The sequence below is a fragment of the Macaca thibetana genome, chromosome 9 (assembly GCF_024542745.1).
Source record: "Macaca thibetana thibetana isolate TM-01 chromosome 9, ASM2454274v1, whole genome shotgun sequence".
In the NCBI taxonomy this organism is placed as follows: Eukaryota; Metazoa; Chordata; class Mammalia; order Primates; family Cercopithecidae; genus Macaca; species Macaca thibetana.
The window spans coordinates 121,095,202-121,118,378 of record NC_065586.1 but is presented as its reverse complement, the minus strand read 5'-3'; the positions used below and the strand labels follow the sequence as shown (position 1 = coordinate 121,118,378).

Sequence of the window (23,177 nt, the reverse complement as noted above, 5' to 3'; positions counted from 1 at the left end):
GCTGGACACCAGGCCTCCCTTGGGCTGGGCCAGCTCCCAGGACGGGCTGCCGCAGGAAAAGGTCAGCCCACGAGGGTGGTCTCCATTGGTTTTGAGAGCAAGCAGAGACTGCAGAGAGCATGTCCTTATACGAGCATTCTGGACCCTACAGTGTCAGGAGATGAGTGGGCTGGGATCTCAGAAGGCCCCTAAGGACAGTAGAGTCCCCACAAAATCATTCGAGGATTCCGGGCCTCTCTGAGGCAAAATCCAAAGGCAAACATCTTAAAAATCTAACCTGAAGACTTTTTTACAAATTCATATCTCATCATTGCAATTTGATAAGTAGCTATTTCCTATAATTGCCTTTATTCGATATTTAAATACAAAGGCAATTCATGTGTTAAGTATAAGCTAAATAATTAAAAGTTACCTTAAGAGGATTAAATCTTCTCCCATTTCATATACTAACACAGCAATGTTTAACATTATCTCATTAACAGTTTATTATATACGCTATGATACATATAACACAGTGTTTTATCATATAATTACAATTGACAGTTGAATACATAGTCTAATAAATTGTATTAAGTTTTGCATAGGTTTAGCATATAACCTCCAGATTTTTCTCTCCAAGAAGTGTAGCCTGGTGGCTCTTGCTTTTGCAAGTCCTCACGTTCAAAGAACCTTTAGTGGCCATCAGTCCCCATGGCTTTTACACCATACTGGACACAACAGATGCATTGTGTGTGCCCAGTTGTATCACAGGCTGCAGATTTTGCCCTGGCGATTTTAGGGGCACAGGAGTACCCACCTGAATGGCCTTACTTACCATGGCCCAGTGCCCTTCGGCAGGCATGACATGAGAACCTTCCAACGTTCTGGATGCTTTTTCTGCGTGACGTTCAGATATAAACATTCTGGAATCACTTCTTGCACACCGTATGTGACAAAAGATGCATTTTCTGATGGAACCACTTCTGTCTGCATAGAGTTTGAGATCACTAATTTTTTTTCTCTGTTCAACTAGACTTCTCAGCTATAGATCAAAATGTTCATGCCAGAGTACGAAAGAGAAAACTGGAAAAGGAAAAATTAATTTGCATTCCTGATTCCTCATGTCTAAACAGACAGGAATAGAGGTGTCATTTAGTTTATTTGCTTATTTGCTTTTATCCCTTTTTTTTGCTTAGCCTTTAGTACTAAATAACACTATTAAAACGAATATACTGTTTATTTTTAAGGCATATTTGGAAGACAGACAAGTGCTTTTAAAATGTGTGAAAATCCTAAACACAGGAACAGCTCATTTTCTTTAGCAACAAAGACCAACACTTAATTTCCATTATGACACAAATCAAACAACCAATTAGGAAAATCACGAATTCTTTCTGCTCAAATCTTCTGTTCTTGATTATAGCTTTTAGCAAGTGAAAATATTTAGAATTCTGGAGTCTTGCATTTAACATCAGGAAATGTATTTTCGTGTGCTCACAACCCTTAACCAAAGCAGGAGGATTTGCTCAGCTTTCTTGGCCGAAGGAAAGCCTGGGTTTTAGATTTGCTCACCTCCTTCTGTGTGGCAGCCCAGAGCCTCATAGTGTGCCGTCTCCTAGCACTGGCTCCATGTGCTCAGAGACTTTGTGTACGTTTCTTTGAGATTTCTTACGCTGTGCAGCTTATGGGGGCTTCACTTTGAATTTTTTGGTCATTCCAAAGCCCCTAAGAATTTTTGGTGGGAGTTAGATGGACAGAACAGAATTACATATCCACATTCCTTAACCTCATATCCAAATTTTTTTTTTTTTTTTTTTTTTTTTTTTTTTTGAGATAAGAGTCTTATTCTGTAACTCAGGCTGGAGTGCAGTGGCAGGATCTCAGCTGACTACAACCTCCACTTCCTGGGTTCAAGCGATTCTCATGCCTCAGCCTCCCCAGTAGCTGGGATTACAGGCGTGTGCACCACCATGCCCGGCTAATTTTTTGTGTTTTTAGTAGAGACAGGGTTTCACCATGTTGGCCAGGGTGGTCTCGAACTTCTGACCTTATGTGATCCGCCCTCCTTGCCCTCTCAGTGTGCTGGGATTACAGGCATGAGCCACCACGCCTGGCCCTCATATCCAAATTCTAAAATACTCTGATAGCGGCAGAATTTGGCCTGCCCTAAATTGTGGAGTCTACTTTTTATATTCTTTCTTAATCCAGTTGAGTCAGTATGATTATCTGTTCTGGCACAGATATTTAGATGGTTGATTTGAGAGTACACCGTAATAGATTATGGAGGCCATGTATTTTTTTTTTTTTTTTTTTTAAACCCAAGCACTTGTGAATTCTGTAGCATACCTAGCCTTGGGGTGTCGGAAGTGGGTTGTAGCCCTGTGTTGGCCACAGCTGGGTTGCCTGCATTGCATCAGCCCTAGGGAATTAGAGGGTAGGGCCCTTGGAACTGATGGAGGGCATGTGACCAGGGTGTGACAATGTCACCCTGGGGTTGGGCTGCTGGGTGCTCCCTGGGGAAATATGAGCTCCCCAGTCTTTCTTTGATGGTAGAACCAGAGTGAAGCTTCAATGTGTATATTAGAAAGGGTCACGGCTGGGCGTGGTGGCTCACGCCTGTAATCCCAGAACTTTGGGAGGCCAAGGGGGGTGGATCATCTGAGGTCAAGAGTTTGAGACCAGCCTGGCCAATGTGGTGAAACCCTGTATCTACTAAAAATGCAAAAAAGGGGTGGGCTTGGTGGTGTGTGCCTGTCATGCCAGCTACTTGGGAGGCTACAGCAGGAGAATCACTTGAACCCGGGAAGTGGAGGTTGCAGTGAGCTGAGATTTCCTGGGCAACAAAGCGAGAGAATCTGTCTTTAAAAAAAAAAATAAATAAGAAAGGGTCCTGCTAGTTACCTTAAGGGCATGGGGTATGGGGGCTCTTGGAAAGGGAGATTTTCCTGTATACCATTGTATTGGTAGTATATTGGAAGTCAGACACCCTCTTAATACCCAAAAACATAAAACTAAATTTGCAAAAATTAATAATCAGAAAGCAATAGTCACTTTTGGCCATCATCTTAGTTTGGGCTGCTGTAAGAAAAATACCATCGACCGAGTGACTTTATTTCTCACAGCTCTGGAGCCTGGGAAGTGAAAAACCAACGATCTGGCAGATCCAGGATCTGGGAGGGCCTGCTTGCTGGCTTGTGGACTTCCTGGCTGTGTCCTCACGTGGAGCAGCGAGATCGTCTATTGGGTACTACGGACTGGGTGCTAATCCTGTTTCTGAGGGCAAAGCTTTGCGAATCACCTTCAGAGGCCCAGCACCCAGATACATCACTGTGAGAATTAGGGTTTGAACATCCATGAGTTCAGCATTCAACATGGAAGAATTGTAGGGTACACAAGCATGTGGTCCATAGCAGCCATTCTGAAAATTGGCTCCTCTAAGCTCATTTCCTACCCTAATTTTCTCAAAAAGCTTCATTTCCTTCCTTAAAGTAGTTTTAGTAATTTTGTTATTAACTCTGGTGTTATGGTTGCCATTTAATCAAAGGCTGGGCCAGTGCTTTTTGACCCACTGATCTGATCCCTGACTCCTTTAGGACATTTATTTTGTTATATCTGGTTTTGCCATTGTTTTAAGTTTGAGACAGGCTCGCTAGGTTGCCCAGGCTGGAGTGCAGTAGCTTTATTCACAGGTGGAATCCTGGCACACCACAGCCTCAAGACCACTGCCCGTCTCAGCCTTCTGAGGAGGGAGACTACAGGCACGTGCCACCGTGCCCTGCTTATGTCTGGTTTTTAGTAGTTTTTTCCAAGTGTAGTTTACAAAATAAAATGCTCATCACCTGTTCAGAAGATTCTGCCCAGCTCTCTTCCTAAGAAAGGCATCTGTTGCACAAGTTTGGCTTCTGAAGCTTATGGAATGTGTTCTTGTGAGGTGGCCTGGGCACCTGTCGCTCTATTAACTCCAGATGAAAAGTCAGAGTATTTTCTGGGCAGGTGTCATTGGTGGGCTGGTGTTCTCAAGGCACTGTTAACTGGCACTGAATCTGCAGATGTGCCAATGGCACTGCCCGGACAGGATCCTCGGCTATGCGTGCAAGTGCTGGGTGTCACTGCCACCTAGACTGTTGCTGCCTCCTCATCTTGGCACAGAGGCCACACAGGCTTCTAGCTGAGCCTGCGGGTGCACTGAGAGGCCCTGGAGGCTTCGGTGAAGGAAGCTTTTCAGGAGTGAGTCCTGTCTTTTGGGATCCCAGGCTCAGAAGGGTGGTGGACCTTGTGCATCGATGCGGCTGTCTGGGTTGCTGGGGTCTTTTCTTCCTGCCTCAACCTCTCAAACATGAAATCTACACCCCACTCATACTTAACAATGAAACCTGAGTTCTCCAGAGACACATTCAGAGAACTTTGCCAGAACTTGCTTAACTACGATGATATTAATTTGTGAGCATATTGTGAAACTCGGTCTGCCTTTATTAACAGAATGTTTAAGTAGATTTCCTTGAAAGAATTGAAAGCCATCATCATGTTTAACTGGATTTGAAAGAAATTTCATTTTGAAGAAAGGCACTGTCAGAGGCATGCCTTCTATAAATCCCTTCAGCTGCCTATTCTTGATGAAGACTAGGAAGTGGAGTCAAGAAATCGAGAGGGTCGGCCGGATGCGGTGGCTCACACCTATAATCCCAGCACTTTGGGAGGCTGGGGGAGGGGGGTAGATCACAAGGTCAGGAGATCGAGACCATCCTGGCTAATATGGTGAAACCCCGTCTCTACTAAAAATACAAAAAATTAGCCAGGTGTGGTGGCGGGTGCCTGTAGTCCCAGCTACTCGGGAAGCTGAGGCAGGAGAATGGCGTGAACCCGGGAGGCGGAGCTTGCAGTGAGCTGAGATCACGCCACTGCACTCCAGCCTGGGCTACAGAGCAGACTCTGTCTCAAAAAAAAGAAAAAAAGAAATCGAGAGGGTCTATAAAACTGAGTTAATGGGCTGGGTTTTTGTGCTGTGTAACCTAAGGGCACTTGGTAGAGAACCCCATGATGGCAGCGAGGGAGCTGGTGATGGTCATTGAGTAAAATTAACCTGCCCAGATTTTAGAAATCCTGCCCTTTCTGAATGTGTTGGAGTTTGATAGCCAAGCAAGGGGTTGTAAAATGTGCCGTTTTTCCTTTTTGTTCTCTAATTTCTTAAAAATCTGACATTCTCTGTGATACCTCCACGGAACACATCTTCCATACGTGTCCCCTCTGCAAACCACCAAGTATCTCCAAGTGGCTTTCTTTTCCAAGCCTTGTTCGTCTTCAGAAGGGAGCTGAATGTCCTGACACCAAATATTTCAGCCCTGGATCACAGCCCTCACTTCAAGCAAATAAAATTTGAGGTCCACGTTTCTGATCTTTGGTTGGGGTTTGGCCTGTGACTCCCCAAAACTTCCCTTTTGGGGGGAGGCAGTGTTTCTTCTTGTGAGGTTTGGCTTCAGGGCACTCTTCTTCCTTTTGAAAAGATACAGCTTTCCTGTTGACCGTGAACTTCACTGAGGTTTACCTCCCAGCCTCAGCCAGAAGGGAGCGAGTGTTCCCTGCCGGGTTAGTGTGCAAGAGGGTGTCAGAGGAAAGGCAGGAGCAGCTTGCAGAGACCTGCGGGCTCCTACCCAGTGCTTTTGTGCACATTCTCACTGGTTGGTCTTCACTGCCACTTTGGGACATCACAGTGACATCCCATTCTACAAACAAGGAGCCTGAGTCTTCAGAACAGCTCATCCAAGCTCATTCCACAAGCAGGGTCTAGAACTCCCCACCCACAGTTCCGCCACTAACATGGTTTGAGGAGCCATTTCAGCAGAAGTGGAATAGTGAAACACATTCCCCCTACTTTTTTTCCTTCCTTATTTGTGCCCATGTTGTTTGGTGTTTTTGGGGGGGGGGAAATTGATTTATGAGTGGAAACTGGTTTAAAATAAAGGCAGAGGCTGGTTTTTGTAGCAGGCATCACCAAGAGAGCTGTGATGATGTCAGGGAGCCCAGAGCCAGTGTGGACCGGGGGTGCTGGCTTGTTTAGCATGGAGACCAGCTGGAGTCCGCTGTGTGCAGCTCAGCTCCAAGGAGGGCCTGTGGCTGTCATTGGAAGATGGTTGTGGTAATTAAGTCCTCGTAAATAGCTTGCTCCTTGGGAGGGCTAAGGAGGAAAATGTCACATTTCATACATTCTTGTTGCAAAAGAAATATCGGGGGAGGGGATTCAGGCTATACAAATCAATGGTCACTGCCCAGACCAGACCCAGAGGCTGGTGGCCTTGGGAGCCAAGATGGCCAGCGCTAAACATGGGTCGGTGCCACTGGCCAGGGTGTGCAAAAAGGAACGCACAGAAGGGCCAGAACAGAGGGTGACCCCCCTTTCCCCCCAGCCCCCAAAAAAGCCAGACATGGGAGTCAGCCTCTTTTTTTTTTTAATAGTAGAATGTTGGCGTTTGTGGAAGCTGATGGCTGATCTTTCCTTTGATTGCATGATTGAAATTCTACTTATCAATTTTTCAGGAAGCCATCTAATTATACAAATTAAAATTCAAAGGAAAGCAAAAAGAATGATTACGCCTCACTTGGGGATTGGGGGAGGAGGGTGTGAAACCCGCCTTGCCTCAGACTATAATGCTGTCATTTTTCATCTCCGAGGTCTTCACAAAAATTAACTAATTAATTCTTTTCCCCCCTTGGATGATGCAGCTGATGTGGAATTCTGTTTTTACAATAGAGTTGAGGGGGAGCCAGACTGCAGTTTGGCCATCAGAGCTTGGGCCTGAGCAAATGACAATTGCTGGCCTGAGCCTCCGTGGTCAACCTCACCTGGAGTCACTTGTGGGTGGGGGACATGGACAGAAGCCCAGATTGATAGGTTTGGCCCCTCGCCCCACCTCCGGTAACTCTCAAGTTGGCTACAGTTAGGGACTCTTTTTTTGTGTGGTTGCCTTTCAGAAAGGCCAGCACTGGCCAGGTGCAGTGGCTTACGCCTGTAATCCCAGCACTTTGGGAGGCTGAGGGGGTGGATCACTTGAGTTCAGAAGTTCGAGACCAGCCCAGGCAACATGGTGAAACCCCATCTCTTCAAAAAATACAAAAATTAGCCAGGCATGTTGGCACATGCCTGTAGTACCAGGTATTAAGGAGGCTGAGGTGGGAGGATTGCTTGAGCCTGGGAGGTTGAGGCTGCAGTGAGCCATGAGCTTGTCCCTGCATTCCAGCCTGAGTGAAGAGCAGACCCTGTCTCACCAAAAATAAAAAAGCCAACACTAGCAAAACTAGTTTTTAAAATATATCCATATGGATCTGCTCAAAGGTAACCCCACACATTCTAGGACAACCTTCATCTCCTGACGGATCAGATATGGTCATTCCCCGTTTTGGGGGAACTTCCCAATCGTTGAAGGGGTTTGGTATCTCAGGGATGTTACATTAATTATTTATATGATTGGAAATTGTGCTTTTTCCTAGCTCTTTTATTGAAAATCACGTAATTATCGCCATAAATCTTTCGGATGCCTTTTTAGCCTCGTTGCTGGGAAATTAGCCATTCACTTACAGAAACCTGGTAGACCTGAGTCTGACCTTTTGATAAAGTAACTCTTAATGTTTTGCATAACTGATGGCCGTACATCATCATCCTCATTTCTACCCCTTGGGCCTCACTTTTGTCTTCCATCTCTCCTCTTTCTTTCCACTGAGAACCCCTTTTTCTGTGTGTGTGTGTGTATGTGGTTGTGGTGATGTTCTTAAAATAAGACTGATTTAATTGTGTTCCTTGGGGGGAAAAAAAAACACAGAAGACAATAGAGTGGGCCTTAAATGTTGTGCTTCCCAACTGAGATTCTTCAAGCCTTTTTTTTTATTTTCCCAAGACAGAGTCTTGCTCTGTCACCAGCTTGGAGTACAGTGGTATGACCTCAGCTCACCGCAGCCTCCACCTTCCAGATTCAAATGATTCTTTTGCTTCAGCCTCCCGAGTAGCTGGGATTACAGGTGCCTGCCACCATACCCAGCTAATTTTTGTATTTTTAGTAGAGACAGGATTTTACCATGTTGGCCAGGCTGGTCTCGAACTCCTGACCTCAGATAATCCGCCTGCCTCGGCCTCCCAGACTGCTGGGCTTATAGGCATGAGCCACTGCGCCTGGCCAAGATTCACCAAGCCTTCTTTAATCAATGTAAAGAATGCAGTTCCAGAGCAGTGACTCAAAAGCTGGGATACTGGGGACAGCAGTTAATGATCTGGACCTCACCTGGCACATTGGTGATAGTCAGAGGCTTCCAAAGTGCTCAGATCCTGACCCTTCCAGAAGGACGATGGGCAGCAGCTCCTCTTCCCCGGGCCTCAGTCAGGTCTCCCTCTAAGGAATCCCACATACCCCAAACTACGTGGGAAACCCTTACTTGCCTCCTCCATCTGCCTCACCTCTGTCGGAAACGTCATGGGGATGCTTACACTCTCTCGATCAGAAATACTTCAGCCCATATAGGTGGGACCCAGTGTCAAGGCCAGCAGCCTGGGACCCTGCCCTTGCTGGTGCTGACTGCAGTCCCCTCCAGCGGCAAGGAAGGTTCAGGAAGGTGGCACCGGACGAACGTTGGTTAGGAGCTGCTGGGGCTTCCCACCCGCGTTCTCACGTGATAGGGTCAGGATTTTGTGTTGTGCTGAGCTGTGGCTTTGACCCCTGTCCCCTGCGCTGCTGTTTTGGAAAGCGTTGTTGTAACTCAAAGGCCTTGGCAGAGCCCCTCAAGTTGCCGCAGTGGATGTCTGCATCTCAGTGCGAGTGCGTCCGGGGCAGGTCCAACTGGCTGTCACTTGGTCTCTGCCACTGGAACACAATTTATTATACTTCAAATTGGTCAGTAAATTGGCATTTATAGCCTTAAAGTTAAAAGCAAGAGGTCTGTTGGAATTTGCTGCTTCCAGAAATAACTGACGATTGTCTCGTGTGCATTCACTTGCTTTCTATTATGAGATGATAAGCAGGAGGCGGCTGAGATGCACTTGGGACAACCACCATTCCCATGTTTTGAGAAGAGAGCAAGTCCCATGAGTCCGGACGGCAGGTTCCCTTATAGAAAGTAGCAGTTAAGTCCCCAATGAGCTGTTGTCCTGTGCCCGGAGGGTCTCCAGAGAGTAAGGATTCTTTTCTCCTTGTTTCAGGGTTCATAGTGGCGTCATGCACGCAGACTCCTGCGAGTTCCCTTAAGTTCTTAGAGGACTGCTTTGCCTTTTGATCTGAGAGTTGCAAAGTTCCATAAAGAATGGCCCTTGTGGATAAGCACAAAGTCAAGAGACAGCGATTGGACAGAATTTGTGAAGGTAAGAGCGTGTTTGGCGGTTTTACCAAACATACCTAGTCCCTCACTCAAATCTTGCTGGCTGCTCCCTTGAGTTGGCTGTGCCACCCCCGCAAGCCAGAGTCCCTCCTGCGATTCCAACACCGCACAGCATCGGCACCCTCTGCTGGGTGCCCTTGGCCATGGGCCTGGCCTTGGCTTAGGACAAGGCCTGGCTTCTGGGGCGGGGTTGGAGACTAGGAGGACAGTTTCAGGGCTGGTGGGCCCTGAGGTCCATGTCTTCCGTGTATTATGCATATGAAAGATGATGTTGATTAGGACCATCTTTTTTCACTTCCTGAAGTCTCAGGACTTTACCTGTTTTGGATTAAGATATTTACGATGCTGAATTCCCTGATGTTATGAGATTCCTGAAGAGCCCAGCATTGCCCCTCGTGGTGTGTTCATGTCCCTGGTATCTTTGGAAATGTCTGGAAGTGTTCTATTCGTGAAAAGAAAAATAAACATAATTAAAATCTAATGGAAACCTGGGGACAAAACTCTGAAGTGTTGATTAAGCACTGTACTCTCCCAGATAGCGGGTGGTAAGGAACCACCGTGTGGATCTGGGTTTGGGGGTGAGTGCGCCTGCCAGACGGGGGGGTCGGTGCTACAGGGCTGCTCTTTGCTCAGGGTGATTGCTGGTACTGCCCTACAGGGTGGCTCTCGGAGGGAAGCGAAGGTGGCTCCGCAGCCCCTCTGCACCCCTTCACGCACACGCAGTAGCTGAGCACCAGTTTGCAGACAGGAATATGCAACCCACAGGCCTTCCCCTGCAGCTGCCCCATATGGAATTATCTGTCCTATAAGTAGATGTGGCTCAGGCCACACGGGGTGGGGACATCGTAGACATTCTGCTGAGTGACTCCACGGCCCCACAGAACTCTGCGCTGCAAGATCACAAAAGCACTGACATTCCGGTTGTTCAGTATAAGGAGTTTGACGTTAAAGGGGTTTTTTAAAGTAAACATTCGCGAACTATAAAAACCTACAGAGAGGTTGGTAGGATAGTACAGTGAACACCAATATGCCATTCAGTTTTCCAGATTTCTTGGAGGGGATATAGAAATAGAGATATACATATAAATAGACACGTGTGTGAGTAGGTGATGGATTTTCTTCCAGAACCATCTGAAAAAATGCAGGGGCAGCCCTTTACTCTGGAGTACCTATGGCATGGCACCTTTTATCCAATTTCCTACACCCTCCCAATACTGGAAGGAACCCCAGGAATCTAACCTCAGAACAGTATTGTCTAATACAGGATGCATATCCGCATTCCCCCCACGTCTCTGCCTGTGCAATAGGTAAGGGTCATGCTTTGTGTTCAGTTGTTACATCTCTCTAGTCTCCTTAGTCTAAAATTATCCCCTGGGCTTTTTGACTTTCAGAGACACTGGACTTACTGAAGAGCCCAGGCCCCATTGATTTGTAGGCTATTCCACAGTATGGGTTCTCCCGATTGTATGGGGAGTTGTAAAATTTACTCTTGACTTCCAGTGTAAAGGTGCTCGATTGAGGTTACTGAGTACTTGCTTCTGGAACATGCTCATGATTCAGCTTTCCAGGGTTAGTAGCAGGAATGCCTCTGGAGCTGATTCCACCCGCTTCCCCCGGGATTCTCCGGGGGTGTTGCATCGGAAGCTAGAATGGGATTGAAAAGCCAGCCGCGTTTCCTCTGTGTTTCCATGGCTATATAAACCTGACTCGGGCAAAAGCATTGTCTGCTTGCAGACCCTCTGTCCCACCCCGACAGGTGCTGAAGGATGGTTCACCAACCTTCCCACCCTCTTCATGTGTAATAGGAAATTTTCAGCCAATTTTTTATAACAGAAGTTTGCGTTACCTTGCACATGTGTAGTGTTCCAGATACATTTGCAGTTATATTGTTTAAATTTCTCAGTGACCACTATCCACGCAGACAGGCCAAAATGCAGTTACTCCAATGTGGGTCGCCACCTATTTGTCAGCTCCCTGGGCATCTCATTAAGCACTCACAGTTGGTCCCGGGTGCTTTGTTGGTGCTCCTCCTGTGTATAAGCTGACTTAGTCCTTGTGGCAGCTGTTATGGGTCAGGACAGGTGCACCCATCTCACAGGTGCTGCCAGAGAGGTGCTGAGCAGTGGGCAGTTTGCACCCAGGAACCTGGGCAGTCTGTTTTTCTCTGTTTGGCCTTCTCTCATATCAGCTCCTTGGATTCAGCTCTTTCTTCCACCTGAAGGCCTTGAACATGTAACACACACACACACACACACACACACACACACACACACTCCCTCTAGCTTTGAATTCTCACCATGTCTCTATTGTGTCAACTACTTGTAGAATGTTCTGTATTGATATGCAGAGAGCCTGTCAAACTGTTTTTTCTTCCCACTGCCTACACGCGAGGACACAGGGACTTCTGTGTCCCTTAGGTTTGTTTTCTTTCTGGAATCAGGCAGGCCTCTCCAGGATCCCACTGCAGGTACTCCGGTGGAATCTGAGCATCACCCCTGCACAGATACTTCTACAACCTTTCCCTGCTTTCTAAGGCCTGTCCAGCCCCTTCCTCCTTGAAACTTTCAAAGCAAGAAAAAGTGGCATGGAGTTTGATCACTCTGTATGCCCAGAATCGGCCGTGGGGATTCACCCCGCCGTGCTGTATCTCTACTCTGGGAGCAGGACGCAGAGAGTCTTTGGGACTCCAGCCAAATGAGCTGGAATAATGGCCTTTCTAGCCGACTTAAAAGCCAGATTTTAATTTTTTTAATGTAACTCTTTGAGTTTGATATTTATAATTTGTTTCTTTGGTTTTTTTTTTCTGATGCCTACTATCAAACAATCCTATAATACCATATAAGAATTATTACGAAGGAGCCCCCTTATAACACAGGCTGATCAGAACAAGATTGTGGTCTCCTCATTCTCAAGTATAATTGAGGTTTTCCTATCTGCTTAGTTTGCTGACCTCATTGACATTGTGAACTGTACCAGCTGGAGGGTTTTAGTACCTGCCTTATCGCATTATGCCAGAACTCGTTTGGTGTGCCCCAAACATTTGTTGGTTAGAGATGAGGGCTAGCTAACAATCACTCAGCATTGCAAAGGGAACCCAGAAGAACATCTTGCAGAGCCCTGGGTTTGTAGAACTTAATAAACCACAATGGCTGTTGTTGGTGGTAACTTTTTGTTAGAGTTTCTTCTTGTGGGTTACGACAGAATCAGTCCGTAAACGCTGCTCCCCTTTCCTATTGGTATTGCGATCACAACTTGAAAAAAGTACACGTTTCGTTTTACTGCCTTTTGTTCGAATGTGTTAGAGACGTGGAAAATGGTTCCGAGGACGATATCAGCTGAGTTGTGATGAGTCCCCTTGTAACATGACTCAGGGAGGCTGCTTCTCCGTTTCCTCGGCACAAATAAAAGGGGCCTCTTCTTAAATAAACAAACTCATGAAACATTCCTCACCTCTGGAATGTTCTCACGACCACAGAGAATAAAAGGAATGAGGGCGATGAGCTGGTTGGATGGATGTGAGGAAGGAGACAAGCTGGTTTCTATGAAACACACAGATAGTTAGAAATTCTGGGAATCTCGTTCTGCGTCATCTTTGTCATAGACGAAAACGAGAAGTCTTGAGAAGATGCTGCCAGGGATGAGGTGGAAGGAGCTGCCCCAGTGCTTTCTTCTGTGTTGTGGGCTCTTCTGCTCTTCCCAGTGGGTTGAGCTTGCCATTGTGGAAGCATCTCAGTGGGATGTGCCCCCAAGCAAGGTCATTCGTATGTATAAGGAACAAAGACGGGTGCCTCCAGGTCGCCAAGGTTACCCGAGTGGTCTCGAAGTCCAGAGGGAGGCTCTCCTTCTTCCGGCAGCCTCCTTGCCTGGCAGACACTCATCAGAACCTCCAGGCTGAGAGCGACTTTCTCTTCCCCCAGGAAAGAGCGAAATCCACAGAGTGTTGACAAATGGTTTTGTTTGGTATTTGAGATTTTGTTTGTTTTTGTTCTGGGTAGCTGTTTTGTTTTCACCTCTTTGTCAAAATGCATTGTTAAATCAGGACTTGTTTTTGTTTTTTAAAGCACTTTGAGCACTTTGTAAAGAAACAAGAGTTGAAGCCTGCCTATAGGTAGTCCACCAACAGTTCTAATAAATAACTTTAAATAGCCCCAAAATGTGGATTTTAAAAATGGGATTCATAATGTTGCTATACATTATAATTATATGTTGGGATCAGGCAATTATACACATTTCCAGCAATTATGTGATTAGCTGTAATTGCATTAGCTATGTAAATATACAATAGTCAACTAGACATGCCTTAAAACTCCAAAGCACAAATGAACATACCCAAACAATCTTACGCAAAGGTAAAGGTTCAGGAAACAGTCAAGGCGAAGCTTTACAGGCAAAAGTGCACTTGCAAGGAGTAAAATTTCATGTTTTGCCTTATCTGTCCCTGGCTTTAAGAGAAACTCAGAGGCCGGGCGCAGTGGTTCAAGCCTGTAATCCCAGCACTTTGGGAGGCCGAGACAGGCGGATCACGAGGTCAGGAGATCAAGACCATCCTGGCTAACACGGTGAAACCCCGTCTCTACTAAAAAATACAAAAAATTAGCTGGGAGTGGTGGCAGGCTCCTGTAGTACCAGCTACTCAGGAGGCTGAGGCAGGAGAATGGTGCAAACCTGGGAGGCGGAGCTTGCAGTGAGCCGAGGTCCGGTCACTGCACTCCAGCCTGGGTGACAGAGCGAGACTCCACCTCAAAAAAAAAAAAAAAAAAAGAGAAACTCAAAGTGAGGACCCCTCCCTAGGGAACCCCTCACCCGACCTGTTCCTCCACCAACTCTGGGGTTGGGGTTCATAGACTGCCCTCCCTTTCTACAACTGTGAATCAGGTTCAGTGTTTTATTTCTCTGTTGTTACTCTTTTCTCAAGCACAAACATAAGCTTCTCTTTGCACTGGTCATTTCGGTGATGGGCGGATGCCTTCATACTCACCACTTTTTTCTAATAGCAACATATTAAGGCTGCTTTGCTTTTACTTTGGGGGCCAGGGATGTGTAGTGCGATTAGAGTCAGTGGCTGGGATTTGGGGGTTCATCACCATCTTCTAGCTTGGTTCTGTGGCTGCGGTTTTCAGCTCCTGCCCCCACCACAGTGAATCGCACGGTCTCCCACCCTCTGGTTGGTGGTGCCCTGTCTCCGTCGATGATTGAGTCTAAACCTCCCACAGTGCAGCCCCGGAGCTCCTGGGCCCGGCTGCCCGGGGCTTTATTCTCAGTGCCTGCCCTCTCGGTCCCCACACCTTTGGGGAAAGAGCGTCTCTGGTTTCAGGCCGAGTCAGTGCCTTGTGGGGAGCAGTGCCTGGTTGAGGGGGGGCCGGGAGGGGCGGGCAGGGAAGGAGCGCCTCAGGGGGAACAGTACATACCCGTATTTGGAGGAGGCCCCGGGGTAGCCAGACAGCAGCAGACGGCAGCGTGCACGGGTGCAGAGAACCTTCTGCGCTCTTCACACAACTCAACCTAATTGACAGGTATTTGGGGTGACTGTGAACCAGAACCCCAACATACATTTTGCTGCCAGCTTCTTGCCCTCTCTCATTTTCCAGAATGTACAGTGTTAAGCTGTGAAATGAGACTCCTCTCTGATTGGTTTCTACTGCTTGGCTCTCTTGCTACTAAAGCCCAGGCACCTTGGCTTGCGTGCTCGAGGGCGTTCCTCTGTCTCTGTCTGGTCTCCATCTACAGAGTGACCTCACGTGCCTTTCTCAGCCCTTCCACATCCAGCAGGAGCCAGGCTGAGCACCCCGGCTGGGCTGTGAAGACACCGAGAGGAAGGAGCGTTCTGGGTGTCGAGCACCTGGGCACAGTGGGATCCCACACTCCCTGTCCCTCCAGCCTGTTTCTCATCACCTGAGGGTTTTGTTTTCCGTGCTCCGGTTGAAGAGATGTCTGTGCCAGGAGGGTCCCTCCCTTCCCATTTGCAACCTGGGGGATGGGTGACACGGAATTTTTCCGAGACTTGGGAGTGAGGCGGAGAGTCAGTTCTTTTGTGTCCGCAGAAAGGCTGACTGTCCCATCAAGGCCTGTGTGCTGAAACTGTCGCGTGCAGGCTCAGGTCCCTGTCAGGCGGCCATTCATATTTGGGCAGTGGATACTTTGCCTAGCTTAGTGTCCACCGTGCCCAGGCTTGCAAATGGGGCCGTTTGGGCTTTGATGTGGGCTCAGGCTCAGAGGGCTGAAGTGGTTGTGATCGGGGCGGGGGCGGGAGGGGGGCTTCTGGGGACTGTGTCCATGTCTCTGTCATTTTTCCCCATCACACCGTACACTCCCTTGAGGCCAGCCGTCCATCACCATCGAGTCATAGTCGACAGTTTGATTTACAGCCCGAGTGTCAAACGAAATGAAAAGCACGTGATGGATGGAGGGAGCACGTGCCGTGGAGGGAGGGGTGCGCTCCACTCACAGGTCGGGGGCTCAGCGGCCATGCCGTGGTCTGTCTCTGCAGGCACATGCATTCTCTGGATTATTTTTGGAGTGCTTTTCTCATCTTGATGAGTGGCAGATTTTTTGGACTAAGGACAAAGTGACAGAATTGGACTGAGAAAGCTTCATGGGGGAGGGCTGGCTGAGCCAGCCCTGATTAGGAGCATTGCTAACAAAACCAGACGAAGGAAGAAGTCCTGGGACCTTCTGATCCCAGGACAGCCAAGGAGACCTCAAAACAGTGGAGTGTGATGGGGCGGGGCACCGTGGAGGTGAGGTGGAGACTTTGGGAATCTGCAGGAAAAGCTGCTAAAGAGTGGAAGGGGTGGTGTTCATTGAGCACCTACTGTGTGGAGCATCTCGTGCCAGGTGCTGTCCAGAGCTGAGCGAAGAAGCCTCTTGAGGTCAAGTGTGTTCCATTGCTAGAAATGGGAAACCTGACATGGTCCAAGGTGAGGCCTGTCCTGCATCCCAGCTGGGGTCCCAGGGCACACTTTGGCACCACCGATACTTTCAAAATGGGCCATGCAAGAGAACGGGCTTGCTTTTTTTATTTTGAAACCCCATAATGAGTGGTAATCAAACCTAATTTTCACAATGCAGTTCTCAGGACGCTTTACAATATAGGCAAGAAATTGAGTCAGAAGCAATGTGCAGGCCTTTGTTTTCACTTACCATGGCTAAATATTGAGAGACACGAGGGCTGGGGCTTCTTAGGATGCAGCTAATCTGGAAAGGGCTGGGTTGGTTCAGACACTCCACGTCACTCTCCTGACTTCCTTTGGTGCGTTGCGCGGGTGCCCAAGCCTCTGCGCTCCAGGCCCAGAAATTGGTGAAGGCACTCAGTGTGCAAGCAAGGGCGCAGTGCCACTCGGCCCCTTTGATAACTGAAACGATGTCTGGGCAGTTTTGCTAATTGTTGCTGTGTGCTTGTGTGATTTAGATGAAGGCTGCTTTAAAACCCAGCCAACTTTGTGTTTGCTGTGTAACCAGTGCGTTCGGTGTAGTCTCCTACCCTTTGCATTAGATGAGCCAAGTTGGTTACTTTGGGCTGAGGACTTCGGAGGCAGGGGGTTGATGAGAGGAAAGAAAATTTTGTTTTTTTGTTTTGTTTTGTTTTTGTTGTTGTTGTTGTTTTCGTTTTTGTTTTTTGAGATGGAGTCTCGCTCTGTTGCCCAGGCTGGAGTGCAGTGGTGCAACCTCAGCTCACTGCAACCTGAACCTCCCAGGTTCCAGCGATTCTCCTGCCTCAGCCTCCCAAGTAGCTGGGATTACAGGTGCGTGCCACCACGCCTGGCTAATTTTTGTATTTTTAGTAGAGATGGGGTTTTGCCATGTTGGCCAGGCTGGTCTCCAACTCCTGGCATCAGGTGATCTGCCCCCCCTCAGTCTTCCAAAGTGCTGGGATTACCACACAGGCGTGAGCCACCGCACCCGGCCCAAGAAAACTTTTTTAATGGCACAAATTCCACAACACTTACCTTGACAGAAACATACAAAAATCCACCACAGGCTGTCCACATTTAAAAGCAGGAAATGGGTATGCCGTAGGCCAATTTTTCTGCCCTGTGTCTGCTAGAAAACTGTTACCCGCTAACTTCTGCAGCCTCCCTGGGGAGGTGCTGGCTGTGGGAGATGCAGAGGACACTGTGGTGGCTCCGTCCTGGGATGCAGCAGGCACCGAGGAGCCTCCTGAGATCTTACTTCTGCCGTCACCTGCAGAGCTGCCCTGGCCCTTCGTGTCGGTGGAGGTAGGACCAGGGAATGGAAGCCCAGGCAGGTGCTGGACACCCCCTGGGGAAGCTGTTCCCTAAGTTGGGGTCTGCTGCCTCCTGAGAATGAGCTATCCCCTCATAAGGCCTTGAGACAGACCTGGCAGCCCAGCTAGTGGGCAGGTGACAGCACAGCTACGAGGGACATGCCACTGAGCCAGAGACTCTCATGTCACTGCAGCCTTCAGCCTCACTGATCCCACCTGATCTTTTCTTTCTGTAAAAGTGAGAATTAGACCCCAGAGTCGTGTTTTCCCACTCATTTCAAGCAGTTTCCTGCATGATTATTCCAGTGGGAACATGAAATGCTTGTTGGCAGTTTGTCCAAAGGCTGCTGTTCCCAGCTTTTCTGGAACTTTCTGGATCCATCTCTGGAATTGTCTGGGTCTCTATAGGTCTCTGTTGTTGGTAACTGACACCTTGTGTTGCACATGGACTTCGGAATTGGCTTTGGGCGGACATTGCCTGTCTCCCCGACATGGCTGTCGGGTTATTCTACACAACCGGCTTTTTCTTGGGTTCATTTTGTCTGCAGGAGAGTTTGGGTTTATCTTTCTTAATTTTCAGGAGATGATTTTTCTGCTATACAATCATCTTATTTTTACTTGACATAATTTCTATAGAGAGTGTTTTGGCAGAATTAAAAAATGAAGCCCATGAGATGTATTACTCTAATTGGTCCCATCTCACTTTTAGTCAACATGAGAATTTTTCAGAAAAGCAGTCCTTTTTAAAAGACTGTAGTGTGGGGTGTGTGTGTGTGTGTGTGTGTTGTTTGTGTAACCAGAGTGTTTGGAAAAGTGTGAGTCCAGTTACAGGTGTTCTTACCTGGCACGGGAAAACATCTGTCACAATATTTGTGAAATCTCAGAGCCTTGGCTGTGTGAGTTTGGGTGGTTTCCAAGCAGAACAGGTTGGAAGCTGATAGAAATGGAAGCTGGGCCTCCTGGTCCAATGGGAGGCTGACGCCGCCCCAAAGCACATCTACCCACATCTGCCCCTGCTCCTGCCATCACGCTTGAACACCAGCTCAGGAACCTCCCTAAGAATCATGACTGGTTTCTTAGGAGTTACCAGGTAAACATTCTTCTATAGAGCCCTGTTTCCATTTGAGAACTTGCTGAGCTGAAAACCAGATAGTAAATAAGCGGGTGAGTCAGCAGAGCTACCTTACCCTGCTTCAAAAAGACAGCATGGGGGATTTTCCTGGAATGCTCGGAGTTCATCCACCCATCTTTGAAGGGTGTGCCTGCACCCTGAGTGGGGTTACATAGTACTAACACCACGTAATGTCACGTTGTTCATTACAACAAGGAGAGGAAATTAGCAAAGTGGCTTAATCCTGAAGTGTTGGCCGGGCACAGTGGCTCACGCCTGTAATCCCAGCACTTTGGGAGGCCAGGACGCGTGGATCACCTGAGATCAGTTCAAGACCAGCCTGGCCAACATGGTGAAGTAGATGGAGACATGGTAGTCTCTACTAAAAATATAAAAATTAGCCAGGCATGGTGACACACACCTGTAATCCCAGTTACTTGTGAGGCTGAGGCAGGAGAATTGCTTGAACCCTGTAATCTCAGTTACTTGTGAGGCTGAGGCAGGAGAATTGCTTGAACCCAGTAGGTAGAGATTCCAGTGAACAGAGACCGTGCCATTGCACTCCAGCCTGGGAAACAAGAGCAAAACTCTGTCTCAAAAAAAAAAAAAACATTAGGGCCGGATGTGGTGGCTCATGCCTGTAATCCCAGCACTTTGGGAGGCCGAGGCGGGCAGATCACGAGGTCAGAAGATCAAGACCATCCTGGCTAACACGGTGAAACCCCGTCTCTACTAAAAATACAAAAAAAAAATTAGCCAGGCGTGGTGGTGGGTGCCTGTAGTCCTAGCTACTCAGGAGGCTGAGGCAGGAGAATGGCGTGAATCCAGGAGGCGGAGCTTGCAGTGAGCCGAGATCACACCACTGCACTCCAGCCTGGGCAACAGAGCGAGACTCCATCTCAAGAAAAAAAAATACTAGTATTTCTCTTTAGAAGATTCTAAGTAGAGTGCCAGATTGAGAGAGATGTGAGTGAGGAACAGCACTCTTGGGTTTAAAGCTTGCAGGTATGCATATTGTCTCATTTTAAAATGCTTTCAGTGTGTATAGCCTTTGTAGCTTCCTAATCACCGGCTTTTATTTTTGCTGTGAATTCTTTGTCATGGGAATCCTGCAGGGCAGGAACCTACCGTGTTAGTCTGGGATGTTGCTTCTCTGGGACTGTTCTATATGTTTAAGGAAATGTCTTAATACTTTGGGGCGCTCCTTTATCTAAATAACTGCTCTTCTTTGCATTATTGCGCCGAAGTCCTTTGTGGACTCTGAAAGCTTAATCCATGTGAATACGGAAAATCATCTGCAGGATCTAAGCCTGCTGGAATTAGGCTTTTCTTTCTGACGTACCTAAAAGAAGATGAGATATTCAGATGCAGCCGCTTCCCAGTTTTGCTTTGCAGTGTAAGGTTTAGTCGCCCATCCTCCTGTTCCTGTGACCTCTGTTGCAGTCACTTTAAATTCCAGATTACACACGCCCTTCCCTGGCACACACACCCTTCCCCCAGCCCCCCGCCCCACCACCGCGGGAGTATGAGCGGATCTGTGTTTCGCAGTAATAAGGTAAAGAATGCATTTGGGCTTTGATTCACAACCAGAGAGTCATCTCAAAGCCAGATCTTAGTATTATCAAAGCATCAGGTTTCAGAGCTGGCCCCTTTTTTGGGCTCGACATCCATGGCCTAGGATCACGTGTGGACCTTTTTCTGTTTATCCACGTTTAATTTGTGTTTAGCTGTGCCATGGATTAATGTTTCATCGCGGTGGATTAAGAGTGGACTGACACTGCAGCAGCCTTATTTTGCTTCTGTTGCCTCTCAGGAATCAGTGGCGGGGGTGGGAGCAGCCCTGTCCAGAGGGGGAGACAGTGCTCATCCTAAAAGTACCCTGCTGCAGAAGGGGGAGTATAAACCCGAGCTTTTCAGTGTGGAAGTAAATCCCAGTTGCAGCTTGGGAGGGCTGGATGGAGCAAGCTGCCGGCTTCATCAGTCTAACGAGATGTCACATGGAACAAAGCTTTAGGGGTTTTATTTAGCTCCTAATCCTCATGCTGAGAGAGCCCCGGTCCATGTGAGCACACCAGCTAGGAAGGGGGACCTGGCAGGCTGGGGACAGCCTCCTCTCTGGGACTGAGCTGTAAGGAACGGACCTCTCTGGCTATCATTGGGGAGTGAGGCAAAGTTACCGTGAGTCTTATGTTTTGTCTGCTAAGGTTTCGGAGTATTAATAATTTAGGCCATGCTTTGAAACAGAAAACCCCCAGTTGGTTGTCCCTGCCGTCTCGGAAGGGTTAGCACACAGCCAGGTCTGTGTTTGATGTATGTAATTGAAGATTTATAAAGAAAAGCTTCTCCTCTGCCTCATCCGCAGTCATTTTTTTTCCAATGCCAGTTCCCAGCAGGCATATAAATATTGGTCGTTCTCAGAGCTGGGATGCTGCCGGGTGGTACGAGGGCCCCTGGGAGAACGCCGAGTCCCTGCGGCCTCTGGGGAGGAGAAGCTCCCTGACGTATGGCACGGCAGAGGGGACTTGGTTTGAGCCAAACCACCGACCACAGGACGCTGCCCTGCCCGGGGCCGCCGAGCCCTACCTGTACCAGGAGGCCGTTTATAACTCAGTGGCTGCAAGAAAGGGGTCTACTCCTGACTTCACCTTCTACGACAACAGACAGGCAGTGATGTCTGGTCGCAGCCCCCTGCTGCCACGGGATTACTACAGTGACCCGTCTGGAGCTGCTAGGGTGCCCAAAGAGCCTCCCCTCTATCGAGACCCAGGAGTCAGCCGGCCGGTCCCCAGCTATGGAGCACTTGGCAGCAGAACGTCATGGGATCAAATGCAAGGCCGGTCACCTGCCCTGCAGGATGCCGGTCACCTGTACCGAGATCCTGGAGGTAAAATGATCCCTCAGGGGCAGCGGACACACAGCAGGGCTGCATCCCCCGGGCGGTATGGACGGGAGCAGCCCAACGCCAGGTATGGGGCGGAGGCGCCTGCCTACCCCCCCAGCCAGGTCTTCAGCGACATCGGCGAAAGACCCATTGAGCCTGCCTCTGCCAGACAGGTGGCCCCGACGTGCCTGGTTGTGGACCCCAGCTCAGCTACTGCCCCCGAGGGCAGTACAGGGGTGGCCCCGGGGGCCCTGAATCGAGGCTACGGGCCTGCCCAGGAAAGCATCCCGTCCAAGATGGCTTATGAGACTTACGAAGCTGACCTGTCCGCATTCCAGGGTCCTGGTGGCAAGAGGACCATGCCCCCTGAATTCCTGGCCTTTCTGCGGGCGGAGGGGCTGGCAGAGGCCACGCTGGCAGCCCTACTACAGCAGGGCTTTGACTCCCCAGCCGTCCTGGCTACCCTGGAGGACGCGGATATCAAGTCTGTCGCACCCAACCTGGGCCAGGCCCGTGTTCTGAGCCGCCTGGCCAGCAGCTGCAGGACCGAGATGCAGCTGCGGAGGCAAGACCGGGTGGGCCCCCTGCCCCGGGCGCGGTCCAGCAGCTTCAGCCACCGAAGCGAACTGCTCCATGGTGACTTGGCTTCTCTGGGCACTGCAGCCCTGCAGCCCCAGCCTGCAGGTCCCCTGCAGACAGCAGCCCCCCGAGCTGGAGACCCGGCTCGCCGCCCCTCCAGCGCACCATCTCAGCACCTCCTGGAGACGGCGGCCACCTATTCTGCCCCTGGCGTGGGTGCCCATGCCCCCCACTTCCCCTCCAATTCCGGGTACAGCTCTCCCACCCCTTGCGCCCTGACAGCGCGTCTGAGCCCCACGTACTCCCTGCAGGCAGGGGTGGCCTTGACTAACCCGGGCCCCTCGAACCCCCTTCACCCAGGCCCCAGAACAGCCTACTCCACAGCATACACGGTGCCCATGGAGCTGCTAAAGAGGGAGCGCAACGTGGCCGCCTCTCCGCTGCCCAGCCCTCACGGCAGCCCCCAGGTCTTGCGGAAGCCAAGTGCGCCCCTGGGGCCATCCACCCTGCCGCCAGCCAGCCAGAGCCTCCACACACCTCACTCACCGTACCAGAAGGTGGCCCGGCGCACGGGAGCGCCCATCATCGTGTCCACCATGCTTGCACCAGAACCAAGTAATACATCCTCCCCGCCTGCCCTGCCTGGGGACCTGGGGGGAGCAGGGGGGTGCGGGGTTGTGGAAGTTTGAACATAGGATGGCAAGTCCTCACTCGCCAGGCCACACACACACACACACACACACACACACCACCAAAACAAGAAGGATGCAGCACTGTGACCAGTTGACACGGCTTCTCTTAGGTTAATCAGATTTGTGTATCAGGCCAGATCTGCTGGGGCAGCAGTGCCCTCCTGTTCTTTAGTTGAGGTCGGGTTGATTTGTAGATTTCCCATGACAGTGGTATAACTCAACTGTGTTTCTTGGAGAAACTCAGAAGTCACTCAGAACAGACTGCAGCCTTGAGCTTACAAGGGGTGGCCTTTTCTCTAGTTCACGCTGGGGAGCTTTGGAGAAGGCAGGAATGTTTCATCAAATGCTGGCTCTAAA

The 23,177-nt window shown here is 49.2% G+C and overlaps 2 protein-coding genes across 8 annotated transcripts in view; both read left to right on the top strand.

Moving 5' to 3' along the window:
* The window catches only part of EEF1AKMT2 (EEF1A lysine methyltransferase 2), a 331,933-nt gene that overhangs the window by 29,607 nt on the left and 279,149 nt on the right, over positions 1–23,177 (top strand). The gene's annotated exons all lie outside the window — the stretch shown is intronic.
* The window catches only part of CTBP2 (C-terminal binding protein 2), a 173,287-nt gene that overhangs the window by 112,986 nt on the left and 37,124 nt on the right, over positions 1–23,177 (top strand). For 5 of the 7 annotated variants that reach the window (XM_050803755.1, XM_050803756.1, XM_050803757.1 and 2 more), the window contains exon 3: positions 9,158–9,316. The exons of 1 other annotated variant lie outside the window; for it this stretch is intronic. In XM_050803755.1, coding sequence (XP_050659712.1) covers positions 9,259–9,316 — 58 coding nt within the window. In that variant the 5' untranslated portion in view covers positions 9,158–9,258. Of the gene's footprint in view, positions 1–9,157; positions 9,317–14,728; positions 22,744–23,177 lie in introns of those variants that run through there. One more of the 7 variants, XM_050803761.1, reaches the window with a different exon arrangement.